Source organism: Strix aluco, chromosome 3 (genome assembly GCF_031877795.1).
Source record: "Strix aluco isolate bStrAlu1 chromosome 3, bStrAlu1.hap1, whole genome shotgun sequence".
Classification (NCBI taxonomy): Eukaryota; Metazoa; Chordata; class Aves; order Strigiformes; family Strigidae; genus Strix; species Strix aluco.
The window spans coordinates 73,417,156-73,437,026 of NC_133933.1; the positions used below are offsets into that span (position 1 = coordinate 73,417,156).

Below are 19,871 nucleotides of genomic sequence, written 5' to 3' on the forward strand. Positions count from 1 at the left end.
AATAAGAAAGCTGGTTAATGTGGATCACTAATGTGAATAGGGGCAATAGTATACTGAGCAATATAGGAAGTATATTACTGAGCCAAATTTGCTTTACAAGTACCTCTGACTGCAGCAATCTGAGAACCTTACAGATGTACACAGTTTGCAGAAGGAAATGCCATACCTACTGTTCAAATTTTCTAGATGTTAGAGAGGAACGTACCTTGATTGCTCCTTTTAAACCTGTTAAGGGTGAACAGTTATACTGGACCTCCAGTTACTTTCTTCTTCTGCATGTCCAAGATCAGGATCAGTATGTATGATAACCAAGATAAGCACATACATAAATGTTTGCAAGTCCCGGGCCTGTCTGGTATAATATATATAGAGGAAATAAAATATAACCTATCTCCCAATCATTCAGTAAAGAATGACTGCTAAGGTTCCAGCCATTAATAGCCTCTCGTTCTTCACTGTCTGTAAACAGAGCAATGCAAAACATGAGATAGCAGAAAACATTTTTGCTTCTCTGGAACTTGTTTTAAAGTTCTCAATCTGTTTCTGTTGTGGAAGAAAATTCTCCTCCAGGCTATATCTGGGACAACACTCTTCCCTGTATTTCATTTCTTTAGCAGGGTTAATCAGCCATCTCAGCTGACTCCTGACATCCGTATACTGCTTAATACAGGAGAGAACAACTTCTTTCCCAGGTCCACAGAGGCCTGTATACTCTATTACATAAAGATTAGAATTTAACTTTGTTAAGTTTTGGCAATAGGGAATAGAGGTTACAAGCAGCAAGTCCATAGTACTCAACAACTTGAAGTTCAGTACTTAATATTTTCATGCAGAAAGCAAAACTCCCCCCAGCTTTTCATCATTTCTTCCACATAGAGTCCCCCAGTGCACCTGGATTTCCTCCTATTTAACAGAACAGAACTGATTTGATTCATACCATCAACTTTACTGCAGAGCACAATGTGGAGAACTCAGCCTTGTTAATCACAGCCTCCCCTGAGTGGGAAGATAAAGAGCAGCAACACAGGTGCTGAACCCCTGCCTGGCACCATATGCAAGAATAGAACACCACCCTTAAGCACATAACCTTCTAAAAAAACATGAAACCATACAGAAGTAGTCAATACCTTAGCTATTACCCAAAAAGCATCTTGCCAGGAAAACCTAGTTTGCCAAAGCCACAACAAAAGAAAAGCACATTTATTCACTAGGAATACTCCCAAATCACCTTTATTAACATCCCTACATCCCTAAACATAATTGCTGTTCAGTATTTGTTTGAGGATTAATAGTGTTGCTATGGGAATTGGGCTAAACTTAGTCCCCTTGGTCTTGAAAGCAGTCTCTTTTTTCACGGATGGAGGAGCAGCAGTACAGGGCAGCTCTTGGAAACACCAGGAAGAATCTCAGGGGCAACAGGGTTAAGGCTGAAAACGCTTAAGGAAAGTCTTGGAGTAGATGTGAGATGAGGCTATCTTGGAGCAACTGATACTTGAGCTAAAAAGAAGGCAGATTTGTGCTCAGGGGACAGCGTTAGTTTGGGATCGGCTAGGTAAAGAGGGCAGAATTGCAGGACAATGGTTAGATAGATACAGAAGCCAACACAGGCTAAAATCACCAGATGACTGGATAACACTTAACTAGACCCAATGGTCACGACTGAACTGAAATTACAATTCATTCCAAAATAGCATATGAATGTCAACCTTCTGCATGATCCTCTGCAACCTTATCCAGTGCTAGTCCCAATTCTTATCTCTTGCTTCTCGTCCAAGTCCTCTAAAATCTAATCTGATCCTTCAATCTTCACCTTCTTGCTCAAGCCACTACCAGAGTCCTCCCTAATGGTCACTGTTCTTCCAGAAAGGCTTGGCTTCAGTCACCTCACAGTTCCAATCTGAACATCTCTCCACCATACTGTGGGTCGCAATCTTCTTTCAGCCAGTCTTGGTTCCGAAACTTCCTCAAATGAGCATTATCATGAGCAACTTACTCTCTCACTCTTCCCTTGCTGTTCTCTGTCTTTCCTTCACCATCCTTGTTTTTTTCCAGTCACACCTAGTAGCTCTCAGCCCTGGACTTCACCTTCTGCTGCCATTCCACTCTGTGGAGGACAGTTTCATTGGTATCCTCTCATGACTTATGACTGATCACTTTGGTGCCAGACCAGGTCTATCAGCACAGGTAGGTGTTTCAGTTCTAGCGCAAGGTCACCTGAACTTCTCAGTCTCTTTTCCCCACTTGAGCTACCGAAACTCATTTCTTGAATCTGACATGGTTTAGTGGTGGACTTGGCAGTGTTAGGTTTATGGTTGCACTTGATGACCTTAAAGGTCTTTTCCAACCTAAATGATTCTATGACCTGAAAACATCTCTTCACCAGTATCTTGGGCCTACCCACGCAGACCACTTCTCTAATTTGACTGTCTTAGTCTTCAGCTTAGGAAAGGGAAGAATAAAAAAACTGAACAGGAAGAAAACAGGCTTCCTAAGGTAGAAGAGATCTCAACTCTTCCCATCTATTGAGAATGTAAACATAAAACTCTGTCCCTGTGATTTATAGCCTAGAGAATTTAGCATCCACAATTTCAAACAATTGCACAGCAAAGTATGCAGGCAAGGTTCCCAAGACTTTGATCTTCTTAAGTCTTTTTTTTTGCCTTTTTTTTTTTTTTTTAAATTTATGTGCCTGTCCCTATTTCCCCTCTAATAACCAGAGTCCTGTATTAGATTTCAAACAGAGTTAGCGGTCTCTTAAAACAAGTTTAATGAAAACAATCACTTGGTAGAGAAGATTTAAAGTGATTTCACAGACAGAGATAATGCTAGATTAGCTCATCCTTTTATGAGGTATCAGAGAAACCAAATAGGGAGGCCAAGTCATTCATAAAATCTGTTTTACAACAGAAAAAAAAATGTTCAGGTTTGTACTTCTGAGCACCACAGCACCCATTACCCCAAAGCACATCTTCTGTGAGGTTCCTACAGCACCTTACCCAGGAGGAGTTCAGCACAGCATCAGGAAGAACTATAGTACTAACTTGATTCAAGGAAGCCAGCCACCCACAAGACACAAAACCACAGGAAATTAGGCTATTGACATTTTCCTACTCGTAGGACAACTTGTTAGTTTTGCTGTTTCCAAGGAGAACAGGAACCTGCAGCAAAATTCACACCTATATATATATATATGAATTGGTAATGATTTTGGTAGTAAAACAGCTCCTATTGCTAATATTGCTGACCCCAAAATATTCTCTCACCTTCTACTCTGTGCAGGAAGCACAGCCTCCTCTCAAACTTCCCTGCAGGGTCCTTTCAACTAGGCAACTTGGGGAATATACTTTTCAGACATTGGTTATAGATGCAACAAGTATAGACGCATAATGGAATACAAGAGCTCAGTGGGATTGCTGATGTCTTAGCCACGAGTAATTCTTTAAGAATCAAGGAACAAGGTAGGACCCTTTTTAGTGTGTTTAATCTAGCTACGCATTTTGCTAAACACACTTAGTCTAACAGTTCATGAAAACACACACAAAGATGAGTTGATGCAGCTAAATGGTTAGAGCTGAGTCCTGGAATCTATTTTTTTCTACGCTATATAGAAGAGTGCCAGATTTAGGCATCTAAAAGCCAGAATTTCAAGATAACACATTTTTGTACTTCACCATGTACATTCAATTACAACAATTATGTACTTAACCCAGAAAAAAAGAAATCTGCACTTTAGCAATGCAGACATTCATCTGTGCGCATGTACAGACATTCAGTTTATACATACAGTTGTCGTAGCTGAGCACGTAACACAGCTCTTCTCTTTAGTTTCACACTTCTTCCTTTGGGGGTAGAAGGAACTTAACTGGTTTCCAATTCATCTGGAATTAAATATCTCTACATAGTATATATCTATATAGATAACTATATATCTATGCACAGTCATAATGTATCTACAGTTATATAAATAATCTGTAAATTTATCACAGAAACTAAAATACAGAATGGCATTTTAATCAGATGTCCAAGGCAAATCTTTCCTGCAGCATTGGAATAGAACTTTTACAGCGTGCCTCAATTTCCATTTGCTGATCTCTACACAAACCCCATCTTTTATTTTAAATTTAGGCTATCTTAAACAATAGTATTCAAATGATCATTAGCTGCTTATTAAACTAAACTTGTTGGGGAAGTTGGGAATCTGGTCAGGTAACATTTCAAGGCTCTGTTTTCCCAATAGCTTACTGAAACTACAGAGAAGTTGTAAAATTCATTTAAGTCACTCTTTCTCCCAATTTACAGTATTAAGGAAAATATTACTTACTAACTCTCAGTTAAGTCTCCTTTTGACAAAATATTGGAAGCAAAAAATTTCAGTGAAACATCTCCCAATGGCTAAATTGGTTTTCCATATGAAGTGACAAATATATGCCTGGTCAGAACCATTACTGCCAAATTACCAACTGGTTTTATATGCAGGAAACTAAAATGGTTTTACCTGCATGTTCACAAAAGTAAGGACACTAAAAGAACCTACTCTACTAGGGTTCCTACCCCTGATTATTAAATTTAACTGACTTCACTGCACTGTGACTTACAGTAATTCTAGAACTGCAAGGTAATCTGATACTCCCCAGACCAATACATCGCAATGTTTTAATTCTGCTAAATAAAAGTCAAGTTCTATGTAGTCAATGGCATTGCTAAACCAGCAACAATAAGCAGAGGGGTTACAATTAGGACATTATTATGTTTGAAATGGAGCATAATATAGGTCCACCAGCTCAAACTCAGACTACAGTTGCATAAATACAAACTCGTTCTCTGCTAGTTAGCCACGCCAAATTACACAGTTTATCAACTCAGGCACACTGATAACATAACCTACTGCTCTGGAGCCTTAAACTAGGACCTCTGCTTTGGATGACATTTGCTCAGAGCTTATGGGTATCTCTGTGCTGTGCTACACTGCAAAGACAGCAGAACATTTCTTGCAGTTACCGCTTTCTCTCTGTAGATAAGACTAGTAACCCAAATTCTACAGTCTGCTGTTAAATCTGATTTAATGCAAGGAACTGTTTCAGCATTGATCTGTACCTGTGCTTATGTTTGCTATGAGAACTGTAGGGATGACAAATTAAATAAGCCACTTAGAAACTACAGGACCTGTAACTGTTCCACAAAATTTAAATTAACCAAACAATACAATGATAAATCCAAGACAATTTTTTAGACTCACTCAGGTATCTGAAGGTTAACTGGATGAAGGTGTTTTAATTAGTGCTTTTTATGTATTTTCTCCATATTCATCTCAGGCTCATGTTCTAGAGTATTATGTATCAAGCTAATTCTTGTATGTTGGTTACCTGTGTTAAAAAAACAACAACAACAAAAAACCCAACAAAAAAAAGCCCACACTACTGGCAGTGATGTCTGATCAACTAACCATAATGACATCAAAATTAAAGGCAAGAACACCAAATTTCTGCTTTGTGTAGATTTTCTGACATTTATTTCAGGGAAATATATAGATGATCCTTTATTCTAACAAAACAGTTAGGAATAGAAGCCCTTTTACTGCTCTATGTTTTTGTTTCCCAGCCAATTAAAAATAGCATGCCTACCTTGTTATCTAGTATTCATAACAAACAGTAAGAAAACATTTTCTAATTATATAGACCTTCTAGTAAGCAAAATGACGTTACAGCTTCTTTTGCCGTATCTTTATAGTGTAGCTAACAGCATAGCAAAGTATGCAGATGAACTGTTTCTTATATGAAATTCAAAACCACTTGTTTACAAATTTAAATTGCAGTTAAGTCTTCAAAGGGATGAAATGGTAAGTAGAACAAAGGAACTGTCCAGACATTGCATTACTGACTTTGATCTTTTTTATAATGTAGTCTTAATGCCAGATATAGAGATTAAGGGGGAAAAAGGGGGACTAGAAGCATGTTCAGTAAATTACTAAACTGACCAGAAAAACTATTAAAAATTGCAAGGATGTCCGGTACCATATTTGCCACTCCGAAGTTATTATGGGAGGATCCAAACAAGAAAATATGCTTTCATTTAATCCACCTAGAAAACAAACTACTTGAAGGAAGATCTTCCCTTCTGTGTTTGGTTCTAACTGTGGAAAAGTCTGAACTGCTTGAGCCTAGCAAATACCATAGAGCCTGCCTTTCTCTTAAGAGGACTTAGAACAGAAGGAAGGTTGACTTCAAAACTATGACTGGAAAATAAACTCAGAGGCTGGATTCATCTTGGTTCAGAGAGGGAAGAACTCAAGATGCACAGGTCATGTAGATCAAAAGTGTAAACATTAAACAAAACTGTGGATTCTATTTCCTGCAATCATGGGGGCTCAATCTTCCTTTTTCTCTGTGTATGCTCCTTGGAAGAGACATATGGATTGCCAAGTGTCTTCATTTCCTCTATCCACTGGGCTTTGGATTGGTAGTGGTGGAGAGGAGAGGAAGAGAGTACAGCTTTTGAGTGTTCAGGAGCTCTAGGATATAGTCTACCATCTCAGAATAAGTGTCCCAGTCATCCTGAAGCAGCTCATTGCAGACCTTACTAAGGCTTTCCATTCCATCTCTGAACCCCTGCAAAACCAGGCACTAATAAATCTATCCATAGCTGTGAGATAGACTGGCAGGTTTCCAAACAGAGGAACGCTTCTATTTGAAGCTCCTGGATAAACAGCCAGTCGTAGCGTGCTAATTCTTTTCTCTGTTTTAGTAAAATAAAAAGAAATTAATCATACATTGAGGATCTCTCTGTGTTATTTTTCCCCCAGAAGCCACTGACACAGCTGCCAATCTATGCCACTGACGAGAGACAATCTACACACAAATAACTGGCAGAAAACAGACTCCACAGCTTAACCACTGCACCAAGAAGCCGTACCATTGATAAGGAGTTTGATAATCATCCCGAAGACAGAAGTGCAATGGATAAAAGTGAGAATAGCAATCATGGAAAAAAAAAAGTATATATCCCTTACTAAAAGCAGGTACCAAGCTTCAACGTGAGAACTGATCTTCCAAACAATTATCTCAAATGTCCAGAAATGCAAGGCATGATCTTATACAGTTTATCCAATAGCCAGCTCTCTTTATAAAATAATAATCCTGCCTGCCTGGGGAAGACAAGGGCGACATTGCTTTCTAAACTGTAGCTATGGAAATACAAAGCAATTGTTGTGAAGTGTAACAGTTTGAAGAGAGCAGATGCTTCTTTCTATTATGTCAATACTGAAAGTAATGACAGCATTGTACCACTTACTGTGCATTCTTTGATCATTCTGCACAACTTTCTGTGAGGTCAAGGGTAAGAAAATGATGCCACAAGTGGAAGGGTTATAATTTCTTTTTCTTTCTTTAGGCAGAACAGAAAAAAAAAGAAAAAAGATGAAGTCACGATGGTATAATAGGGAATGAGAAAGTGGATGACACTGAGTCACAAAAGAGACTTGTTCTCTACAAATAAGGTACTCTAGAAACTGTAACACACTGTATAAAACAAATGAAGGAATAAAGCATATCTAATCAAACGAGAGAAAAAGCAATGTAGGGGAAGATAAGAGCTATGACATGGAAATGTTGGCAGTCAGAGGTGGAAGTTGTCAGTCACATTTCTTAAACCCACCCTTTCGTACTAAAAATACATGAAGGTACATTTTTCTCATCTCAGAATAGATAGGCACCTTGGGTCCCATCCTCAGCTGGTAGAAGTGACTGTGATCCCATCAATTGTATAATTAAGCTCACATATCTGCTTGACAATCGAAATCACAGAAACTTAATGGCAGGATTTAATAACCTTTCTTTCCTATGAAAGGATCAGTTTATTGTACTTTTCTAAAGCCAGGTGCGAAAGAATATCCCTAGATAGCAATCTAACTGCAGTATAATTAAACTCACAAGCCTCTTCAATTAACTTCCAACAAAGTATCTGTGCTGCAAGAAGTGATAAAATTGTATTTTTAATTAAAAAATAAATTCTTCAAGTAGCTATAATTTGTATCCTTTAGATCACAACACACCTAGCTAACAAGATCTTTATAAGTCTAATTTAAATATGAGCAAAATCCTGCTGCAGCCAGCAGGCTGCTTGCTTTCCCCACACCCCCATCCAGCTATCTCAACATGTGAGGCAGGTGCGTCACTTTTGATCCTGTAAACTTACTGGGAAAATACACAGGAAACAAGTTATAATTGGGTACATGACAGATTCTTTATTCTCTTCAGGCTCAAATTCATTATTCCCATTGCTTTAATACAGATTATATGTCTTGGCATTGTTACATATACTAAAATACACATTTAGGAATGCTGAGAGAGAAGGGACAAATTATCCTCCCCTATATCTTCTCTATCTCTCACATTGGGAGAGTAAAGATTACAGTTTTTAAGGACAGGACTGCCTTTTGCATACTGCTTGGCACAGAATATCCATGATCTGTGACTAGCTTTGTAGACACCATCATAATTTTAAATTAACAACAATAAATCACTCACTAAGTTGGGATAAAGGCACAGTTCCTTTATGTTTCTTTATGTTAGACTACGTAAGAGCTCATGACCACCAAGAAGAGGCAGTGAATGAACATGTTCCTCAGAGGAGGCATGTCTTGTGTCTGTCCGTCCGTCTGTGTGTGTGTTGCCATTTTTTAAGCACCACCTGCTCAATTTGCAATACCCCTTAACTTGTTCACAATTAAGACTAGCTATTTTGCACCAGTGCACTTTTGCCTTCCTAAGGAGGGTCATCTGACAGTGTAGACTTCCTCCGGGATTCCCTTAACAAACTTGACTTACTCTTGGATGCATCCGCCTGCAACACAACTGCATTCCCATTTAAAACCAATAAAACCAAAGTTATTTATATTAATACTATTTGAAAACAATCCATTTTACTAGAGACAAAGGCCATGTATTCCCTTGCACAGACCCTTTGTTAATATAAAACAAATTTTTATTTGTTAAAACAAGTACTCCAAATATATTGAAAAGCAGTTCTAATTTGTGCCACCTTGTTTCTCGCAAATGCAGTGCCTTGCAGCTAGGCAGTCATTGCTGTGGTGGGTTTCGCTGATAAACCTGGAATTTGGAGTTAGGGCGATGCTAATTCTCTGGACACAGGACACACAAAATACTTCTCGATCAGAATATCACCATCTAGCTGGGGCTGTTCAACTCAGTTTCATTTGGTTTTCTCGCCAGGTTTTTTGCCAGCACCCTGAACTGTCAAATGAGGCATTTATTATTCTGCTTTTAACGTTAAGCTCCATGTTAAGGCCTTCAGAGTTTTTGGCATCATTAATTTTGTGGCTTTGCCCAGCCAGTGTTTTGTACCCTACCATTACAAAGAAATGTGTTTGCTTAGTGAGGCTGTGGGTGGAGACATCTGGGGTTTAGGGCCCTGGATATCTGTGAAGTTCCCATAGAAACAGGTTTCTTGGCCCTTCCTTCTGTTGGGTAGAGTTGGAAGACAGGAGGCATGTCTCTGAAGTCTGCCTGAGTTACACAAATGAACGTACTGCAGGAGGGGAAGCGATTTATCAGTCCAGGAGACAGAGACTGGCACTTCCAGACACACTGTACTGTCTCAGTCTTTGAGGTCCCTGATGTCCCCTCAAATAAAAGCCAGAATGACAGCTGTCACAGAGAGTGTTTTCTCCTCCTCGACGATGAGCCCTGAACCAGAGGGTCAGCTTCTCTGACAGCTGCTCTGGATACAGGTAATGGCAGGGCCATTGGTAAGAGAAGAGGTTTAGGCACATGGCACGAGCTGCTACACCCTCGAGGCTGCATTAGATCACACTCAGCGGCAAGACCTCAAAACTCTACCCTACTCAATGCAGATCACGCAGTCTGTTATCGTGCCTATTGTAAGTTCAGTGCCTTAAGAAGGTCTACAAAGAGGACAGAAGACAGTCCTTGTCTTTTCTTTGCTCTTCTACTACCTTACATAAGATTTTTCCAAGGATGGTGTTGCAGGATGGATATAACACAACATACTTTTCCAAAATAAACCAATATTCCAATGCTTGCATCTCTGCTAACAACTTCCATTCACGTCCTCATCCCTATTCAACTTAATTGTTAAAATCTTATTGTCTCTTACCCTTCCTCTGTCCTTGAGTCCCACGTGCAGCACATAACTATGACCAGAACACTGCTGCTCCCCTTTCAGGATGTGTTCATGCTCTGTATTCCTGTGCAGACCTGGACACAAATGAGCAGCCTTCTAATTCTGGATCTAGGTCTAAATCTAGTTCCTATCTTTGAACTTCTCTTGAATGGGTACAAACTATTATCATTACATACTCTTCTTTACTCCTTGTGTTTAATGCAGACTTCACCTATATTGCTCACTGTTTATGCTTCTCAATTTTTTTTCAAGGAATTTAAAGCCACAAGGGGAGACATATTTTTTCCTCTACATGTAGTATTTGACTTGCAGTTTCCTGACAATTTGTTATTTAACTCTGCAAAGACCTTATTTAAATCTTCAAAACCACATTGTGATTCAGTTTATATGAATGACATTATTCAGCAGTCTTTTCTTTTTTTTTTTTTTAATCAGTGAGACTGTTCAAGTAATTGTTCCTTCTTCACCATCATCTTTTCTTAGCTATCAAAGCTTCCGCACCATCTGACCCACAACATGACCGAAGGATTTACTCCTGCAAGACCACATGGCTTCACTGGTTCTCCACTATTCTCATATGCACATAACAATGTACAGCACTGGTTAGATAGTTTAATTACACGGCAAACATCATTCTCCCTGATTACGACTTTGATTCCTTCCTCCCACAATAATAACTTAATAGCTGCCATCTGCCTATTAAAATACTTTGAGCAGAAGATAATCTTCTGTTCCTCACATAATTGCCCCTCTAACTCTGTAATGTACATACATTTTACTTGTCTCTAAGGAAAATCTGGTTGTGTTTAAATACAACTACCTCTGATCACTTTTTAATGAAAATTTAGCATGCACCAACCCAGCAGAGAAAGAACATAAACATTTGAGGCCTTCAGAAGATATTCTAACTAAACACATTGGCTCTGCATCATTCTCTAAAAATCTGTCAGCATTTCCTAGAGTGACCTACCTGTGATCTACTCAGTAAAGAACATTTTAATTAAAAAGTGTGAAACATAGAAAGATAAATTAGATAAGCACCTAAAATGCCTAAGCCAACATCATCATGACAAGTTATTACTAAACCCACCTAAAGCACAATGAAAACAATGATTCCAAGGAAACTATGCAAAAGTATTTTAAAACTTTACGAGGGTTATGAGCAACCTTTCTGTAATCACAAACCTACACCATCTTAGTTCTACCCAGGTGGCATGGCAATTTCCTGCCGGGGAAACTGGTGAAAAGAGAACACCTGAACAAACATGTGAATACAGAAAAACCTAACTCTTTACTGACAAAGCAAACATGGAAAGCATCAGCTCCCTTCAGCCACCATTTATAAATATTTAGAATATAAACTGTACAGCTTTTTAAATCCATATCATACATAGTTTTTAATCATGCTTTCCATACTTTACTTACAATTTATAAATTAGTAACTTCAATTATTAGGCAATTATTAAATACAACTTTGAAGTGTGGCACAGGTACTAAAGAGAGACAACTTATGTATTTGGATGGCTAAAGAGGAAGTGTGTTTCACAAGTTAAAGCAAAACCCAGACAGAAATCAGACGGTACAAATGGAAAGAAAAAACAGAAGGAATAGTTCTCAAAAGAGGATGAAATAGTTGGGGCAGGATCTGGTCCCCTGGGGCCTGGGAAAGCAAATAACTTCACTGACCAGCAAACAAAAGTAGCCCTTTCAGTGAGAAAGCACATGAAAATAAACTGCACTCCCTGCTACAAAAACATTTTGTGCAAACACTTTTTACTGGGAAAACCAACACCATAGACACTTTACGCTTGCATGAATATAAAAAATGTGTTCAGAGTGTAATTTTATATCTCTCTGCCAAAAGCGCCACTAGAGCCCTAGTTCCTGTGTTATACTAAATGCTAATCTTGTGTTTGCATTTTGAGGAATCTGTTGTTGTTAAAAGTACTTTAAATTCTATTATCTTACAAAAACAATAAAAGTCTAATTTTGCCTTTAGAACAACAGCAAAGCTGAAAAGTGACTGCTTTCCATTACACATTTAAGTACTGTCACTACTTTAAAACACTCTACTGACTAGGTTCTCGGTGGACAGCAAGGATAACTGCATGCCGAGGTAAATTAGTGGTGATAGCAGGAAAACTTTACAAAAAACAAACCCCAGAAGACCAACAAAAAAAAAATCAGAAGCAAGCATTTTTCCTGAGAGCCCTCCCTGCTTCAGAAGGAACTGACTGCTCAAGGCATACTGTTACCTCCCCTTTTCTGGAAGCGACACAAAGCATTAGACCGCCTTCTGATCTTTATACCCACTACCTGCTTCTCCAAACTCCCTGGATTCTCCTTCAGTGACTAGAAACACAAAGATGTAAAAATTGCCCAAGATCTGGATCCCTGAATACATAGTTCCTAAGCATTTGAAAGCCCATTAGTTGGACAAGATACTAAATGAGAGAAGCTATTTTAGCTGGCCCCAGGATATACACACATAACCATGACTTCTCCTTATTTCTGTAAACGTGTCTTTATAAATTTTACTGCTGTATTATTCTTATTTGTTTTTTGTAAAAGCCCTGGCTTTCAGCTACAAAAATGAGATGTCTTTCAGCAACCAGCCTTACATAAGAAAACTTCATGACAGATAGTGTGGAGACAATACCAAAACTTCCAGTATTTTATGCGACTATTTGCAGTAGGAACTTTCTTGTCTGCTTGGGGATCCAAGAGTGGATTCTTCACTTTACCATGCCATTACTATAAACACAATACTTTTTTACTGGAGTGAGAAAGAATCAAAAAGTTCAAGAAACTCTTGCACAGAAGTAATTAACAAGAACAGCCTTTTAGAAGCCCTTTTTACTATCCAGAGAGTTTAAGTCCTACAAGCACAGAAAAGGTAAAATGTGCCAAGCAGGAGAGGGAAAATGGAAGATTCAGTGTAAGACCTTTATCATCATGGTAAGATGGCACTTGAGGCAGTATTATTTCACGCATGTCACATTCTTTCATTTGTTTGTATCTTGCATTGATAAGAACATTTGCAGAAAGATCCTCACTGATGACATTCTACTTCTTTTTACAAAGTGAAAGAGAGAGGGAACGAGACACAGCACAAGAGAAAGAAAAGGAGATTTAGTGCTACAGTTATCTACCTGCAACCCTTAACCACGCCATGGATGTGGTAGTGTAATGATGATAGCCTAGTTAGCTATCATAATAAGATTTTGATTCACGGATCTCAAAGATGGCTAAGCAGCATTACCTCTGTTCCAGAGAAACAAACAAACCAACTAATATGCCCAAGGTTTTGGAGAAGGTTAGTGTGATATCTGATATTAGAATTCAGATTTGCTGGTCCCCTCTCATCATTTCTTGTACACAATAGGTTTAGAGAATGCAGCAGCCAAAATGCCCAGTTTAGAGAGCAGCGATATGACTACAGCAGACCACACTTCTAAAATTCGGCACCGCAACTGCGCATTTCTGTGAGATACAAATAAAACCATACAAAACTAGCCCGCCCTGATCTCGTATTTATATATTACCTGAAGAGGTATTTTCTGATCAGTAGAAAGATCTAATTCTACCCTTAAAACACTTTCTGAAACAAAGGCTGGCCACAGTCTCTCTAAACCCAAATTCCAGGACTACCTAAAACAAGCTACTAAACAATATGTAAATTTCTAAATATGGCCACGCGAAACATACTTCAACCCCTCTGCAATCTTCTGACAAGCTTGTGCCACATCCTTGACCTTCAAGCAGCACATGGCCTAAGTAAAGCACCTCAGAAGTTCCACGTGTTTCTGTACTGTACTGCACAAGTCAGCGAGGCACATCAGAACAGCATCAGCAGATTCATCTTTCCACTAGTGCACTTGAGAACACTGACAGAGAGCAGGCTTGCATTACAGTTGTGCTGCCTCACAGTAGGACTCATACCAACAGTCCTGTGAAAATAAGAAGATACAGGAGAAAAAATAGAGCGAGAATTTTAAAATGTGTTTTAGGGTTTGATGTGTTTGGTTTTGCATGCTCCGTATTTTTTATCTTTGTGGTTGTAAAATGGGCAAAGTTACAATGCTTCGTAAGACTGGACCCAGATTTTAGAGGAGGTATCTCTTTTACATCTCTTTTCCAAATCCCATCGTATTTTATTCTCAGTTCTCATGTGTAGCATGAAACCACTCACATCTTCTCAGCCTCAGCAAACTGAATTTCATCCTGTGACAAGTATCATAAAGCTGAAAGCAGTACAGGTTCAAAAGGGTAAAACAGAAGCAACTGCATTTGATTTCAGACATTTGCTTAAAATCTGATATATGCATGGAATGACTTATTTGATATATTTTCCCTTCTTTCAGTGTAAAAAGGATGAAAGAGCAATTATCTCGAGCTCTGCACACTCTTGTTAAATATTTAAGAATCCTATTATAAATTACAACCCTACCATTTTCACTCGACCTCATCTTCACGTGATCTTATTAACAAGGCAGCTGAGATTTCCATCATGCAGTCAAATATGCAGGTTATCACTGGCTGGTTCAATTACCCCAGTATCCTCCTGACCCTTCGCAAAGTCCTCTCTCCTGCTTTCCACAGCGGGGCAATGGTGAGCTCCAAAGGACAGTAAGGAGACAGCACAAGCCCCTGGTTAACTGGAGTGAACCTTGAAGCCTCAGGAGCATGTACCGCCAGGCACTTTCCTTGCAAAGATAGGTGGGGAATGTAGATGCACTTCTCACAATGGAAGGAACTAACAGCTGCTGCTGGGCAAGAAAACTCAGGTTCCCTTTGCCTCATCTTTCCCATTTTCTCACATGTATCAACACTGACCAACCTGTGTGCTGATGGATTTACCTGAGTAGAGGGATTTTCTTCTCATAGAGCAATTACACTAAATCAGCCCCGAACCACTAGTTTTACTCAGCCATTAGGGGAAAAGTGAACACAGAACAAAACAGTCAGTGCTCCTTGGTAAAGCCGCCAACCTCAAACATGAGGCCACGGAAGATGCTGCCCTCTCCAGCACGCCTGTGCTGTGGTGTAATGGCCACAGCACTGCTGCTGCAGTGAAGTAACAAACATCTCTGTGAGTTCCTTACCCCTACTTTCCCACATGAGACTGACTCTCTATCTGGATTCGTATCTGCATTAGTAACCACATCAGTAGCTAATGAAGAGAAATGGCGAGAGAATGCTGACCAAGCTGCCAATGCCCTGTTTTGGTGAGTCTTGTACACTGTATCACAGGTAATGCAAGATCCCCTCACCACTGCCTCCCACCATGGGAGACCTCAGACCATCTGACTGTGAGGTGACAGGTGCCGCTCTGGCAGGGAGAGGGCCACTGGGCTACTGCTGTGACTTCTAATGATTTTCTTCTGATCATAACCTCCAGCCAAATGGCATGTGCCCAGGTGCTGCCTCTCTGCTCTGTAACCTCACATGCCAGATGCAACTGGCCTGAGGATCACAAACGGAGCACCTCAGCTGCAACAGCAGAGGAAAGCAGTGCCATGCTGCAGGCCTACAGGACACAGACTCCAGGGAGCAATCATCTAACTACAGCTCTCACCACAATACGTTACAGGTGTATGCATAGCCATGGCAAGCTATTATGGCTACAGTGCACAACTAGCAGAGGATGTAGGACATCTGCCAAGAACAGCTGTAAGAAGAATTGCCAGGACAGGGAGATGCCTCAAAAACCCTTTCAGAGGCTGGAAGTGCAAGAAGCTGGTTGAGCTACCTGGGTAGGTAAAAGGGCAAAGAGCAGAAAGCTGCACACCAAAGCTTTATTGGGGTAAGAATCAAGACAGGACAAACCAGAGAAAGGAGGAGGTATGATTATAGCTGGGTACAAGAAAAAAAGGGAGAATTATTGCAAAAGGAGAAAGATGTATTAAGAGCAAAGCTCCAGTGTTAAAAGTCACATAGGATTCTCAGATGAGAGACAAATGAAGACATCCATGGTACTGTCAGTATTAGGGGACATTCACAGTTTTAAACTAGAAAGCAGGATAGTCAGTTAATCTGGACCTGGAGTACAATGAGTATCATGAGTTCTGATTTTCTTGTCTTTCAAAAAGAAACATTGTTCTTCAGACTTCCAAACTTTTCCGTTTAAAAATGACTGACAGCCATAGGAAGGAAAACAAATATGCTCTTATGGAATTTTCAGCACCTAGTGTAAGTATAGCTGGTGTGTTCCCAGATCAGCTAGCTCTGGGACCATTAAGAGGAGAAAGGGAACAAAGATAAAAGCACCCAGAGGCTTAAAGATACAATTTATGCAAAGTACAGTTTATGATTTTTATTACACATATGAATTTGTTTACATGGAACAAATGGTTATTTCTTTAGAAAATAATTTTAACATTCATTACTGTTACTTTCTGTCTGGTAGACTCTCATCTAGTTAGCATGAATACTGCAAGACATATTCAATATACTTAAGTATACTAGAAATTTCATTTCAGTCCATGAACTCGCTCTACTGCTTTAAGATAACTGTCAGAGCATTTAAATTTCACAGTCTTTGGGGCATGGACAGATGTTACATTGTGCCTTGAACCACACAGAAACTCCTGGTGTTAGCTGTGACCTGTACGCAGTACCTTGATAGGGTTGCATGCAATAATACCTCTTTTTTTGTCCACAGTTGCATTAAGATTTATAAGGTTGATTCATGCTGCTAGGTAAAAACGCTGACAAAATTTACTTTCCTGCTCTGAAGAAATCTACATTTTATACTTGCATGTGTGTATTTCTTGAATGTGAAATTGATCTACTCAGGCATAGTTTCCCTTCAGAACAACATAAAGTGGCACAAACAACACAATTATGTAGAAAAGTCCTTTTGAAAAAAATATTTAAAATGTAAAATATGAGAAATCTGACAGTGCTTTCAAATTTACCGCTTTTACTTTGTCTTTTCAATTGGAATGCAATCCCCCAGCAAAGCACACTCCAACAAACCAGTCAGGATGCATTTCTATGTGGGCATCTACAGGTTCCTTAGAAGCAATTCATAAACTCATTAAAACATACACACATTTCTCCTGCTGCTTAAGCAGATACTTGAAGTGGGTTTTCTTCCCAAGCAAATTGCTACTGTTTTGTTAGTAACGTCCTATAACTATGCTCTGCAAATTGCATAGCAGGGCTGAAAAATTCAGATTTCTGGCCAGTGCTTAGATGTACTTAACTGAATTCAACTGCATTAGAGACATACAGGTTAAATTCTTTTTGCCAGCAAGGCTCCATAACTGCTGTAACACGCACTGAATTAAGTCTAGAAGACGAACATTTTGGAACAAAAGTTTGCTGGCATGAAAATACCTACCAAAAAATCTTAGCTTGTACTGCTAGTGTATCAAAGAAAGATTTTTTTCAAAGTAATGGGAAACTGTTCTGAGCAACTGTAGAAATAAAATCCACAGGTGAAAAACAGAAGAAAAAAGTCACTTAAGAATCAAGTATAGCCTTGAGAAGTCCCATATTTTTGTCAACTAAATTTCAGATTAAAAAGAAAAAAAAAAAAAAAAGAAAAAGCTCCTGAGCTCCTGCATTGTATGCAGAAAAAATGAAGGGCTAAGAATCCCTAATTAGATAAAATTAGGCAATATAAAATGCTTTTATATTCTCTCACTAGCCAATAGATATTCACCCAGAAGAAGAATTTATTAAAGACCTGTGGCAGTAACAGACTTGCTGACCAAAACACATTTATTGGCTTGAATTTTTAACATGTACTGAGAACATATTTACTCATCTTACTAGTCAGGGAAGGTAAAAAAAAAAAATAAATCACATGCACATATACCACTATCTGGCTAATTAGAATCAGAGATTGTTTTCCATCAGTTCTACAAAATAAGAAATGATCAAATCCTTTACTGTATGAAGTTCCTGGTTAAAGAATAGGAGCTCCCACCGTAGTATCTGTACAGACATATTCAAAAAAAAATAGTCTAAACAACAACCTTAGGCTCTAATCTTAATAACTGAGTTTTAAAAACCCCGGGAACTGTGCCACCGATCAATTTCTTTTCCCAGTCAGCTTCAGTCGTGTATCTATTAGGATAGCACATACAAAACACTTATGTCAGAAAGGCTTTCTCCTTCACAAGCATCATGAACTCAAATTTCCCACTGTATTCCTTTATGTACAACCTTATTTGCAATCATTTGACTCTTTTATGTCTATTTGTTCAAGACAGTTTTTAGTTATTCTGGAAGGTTATTTTGTCAGTTAATTTCAAGGAGTATATGTCTCTCTCTTACACATTTCCCCGTTTCATAGATGACATAAAATGGTTTCTAAACATTCTGCTTTCGAAGAAATATTTGTACCTCCTGCTTAGTACTCACTTATGGGCATGGGTGGGGAAATCGTGAGGTTCTTCAGAAAACAGAAGCAACACTTATAAAGGCGAGCAAGATCTGTGTATGGTAAATACCTTAGGTTGACTGAAACATCACCTAAACCTTGCATAAAAAGTTTCTTCTGTTCCTTAGAGGCCAATTAACTTTACTCAGAAAGAGAGAGGAATAGCTAAGTTAATCGTAACTGTTGCAATAGACGAAGGAAACGTTGGCTTTAAATTAACGAAAGCCGTGTTTGCAAAACTGCAGAAACGCTTTGGCACATGCAATTTTAAGCTGATCTCCGGGGAGAGGTCTGCTGGAAGTCCAGCCGCAGAGTCCCCGCTGCGGGAGCCGCCCCGCCGGCAGCCTCCCAGGCGGAGGGCTGCGATTTCGGGCCGGCCCGGCCCCGTCCCGCCCCCCCTCCCCGCGGCAGGCGGGGGCCGAGCCCGACGGCAGGACTCGGGCGGGCACCGCACCCCGAACCGCTTCAACCAGCCCACGAGAGCCCCAAACCCTGACGGGAGTAACTTAACGGCAAGTTGTAAGGCGGCTGCTTGACCGTGAAATGTTTAAAACCAGTAGAAGGAGAAAACGAACGTCAGCCCCCAAAACAGGCAGCAAAATACAGGCAGCCGAGAGGAGCCCGGGTCGGGGTGGAGGACAGGGCGCATGGCGAGGACGCTCCGCGCGCCGTGCCGGGCCGCGCTCCCCGGCGGAGCCCGGGGCCGCGACCGCCAGCGGGATGCCGGGGAGCCGCCAGCGGGATGCCGGGGAGCCTCCCACGGGTACCGGGCCCCTCGCCGGAGCGGCGGGCGGTGCCCCGGGCGGCGGCTCGCCCTCAGGCTCCCCCCGCCGCCGGGCACCTCCACCGCCGTCCCCGCGCGGGCTCGGCCCTCCCCGCGGAGGGAGCGGGCAGCCCCCGGCGGCGGCAGGGACGGCGCCCGCGCGTCGGCCCGGAGTGTGTCTATCACACGGAGGGCTCTGTCCGGACGAGACTCACCTTGTGCCTGCGGCTCCATGGCGCGGGGGGCTCTGCCGTCCGCCGGAGCCGCCGGAGCCGCCGCCGCCCCGCGCGGACCCGCGGCTCTTGCGGCGCTGACGGCCGGGCCGGGCCGGGCTGTCGCTGCCGCCGCTCCCCTCCCCCGCGCCGCGGGAGCCGGGCGGGGCGGGCGGCGCCACCTGCCGGCCAGGCGCGGGCAGCGCCGGCGCCGCTCACCTGGGGCCGCCCCCGCCCCGGCCCCCGCCCCGGCCCCCGCCCCTCAGCGGCGGGGCCGGCCCCGGTGAGGGGCATCGGGGAGAGGCGGTGGGACCCCAGCGGCAGCAGAGCCCTGGAGGGATGA

General features: G+C 41.0%; 1 protein-coding gene across 3 annotated transcripts in view; it reads right to left on the bottom strand.

Annotated features, from left to right (window-relative positions):
• TPD52L1 (TPD52 like 1) overlaps positions 1–19,661 on the bottom strand; it is a 58,259-nt gene extending 38,598 nt beyond the window's left edge. For all 3 annotated transcript variants that reach the window (XM_074819197.1, XM_074819195.1, XM_074819198.1), the window contains exon 1: positions 19,532–19,661. In XM_074819197.1, the coding sequence (XP_074675298.1) occupies positions 19,532–19,550 (19 nt within the window). In that variant the 5' untranslated portion in view covers positions 19,551–19,661. The remainder of the gene's footprint in view (positions 1–19,531) is intronic.
• Positions 19,662–19,871: the final 210 nt, after the last annotated feature.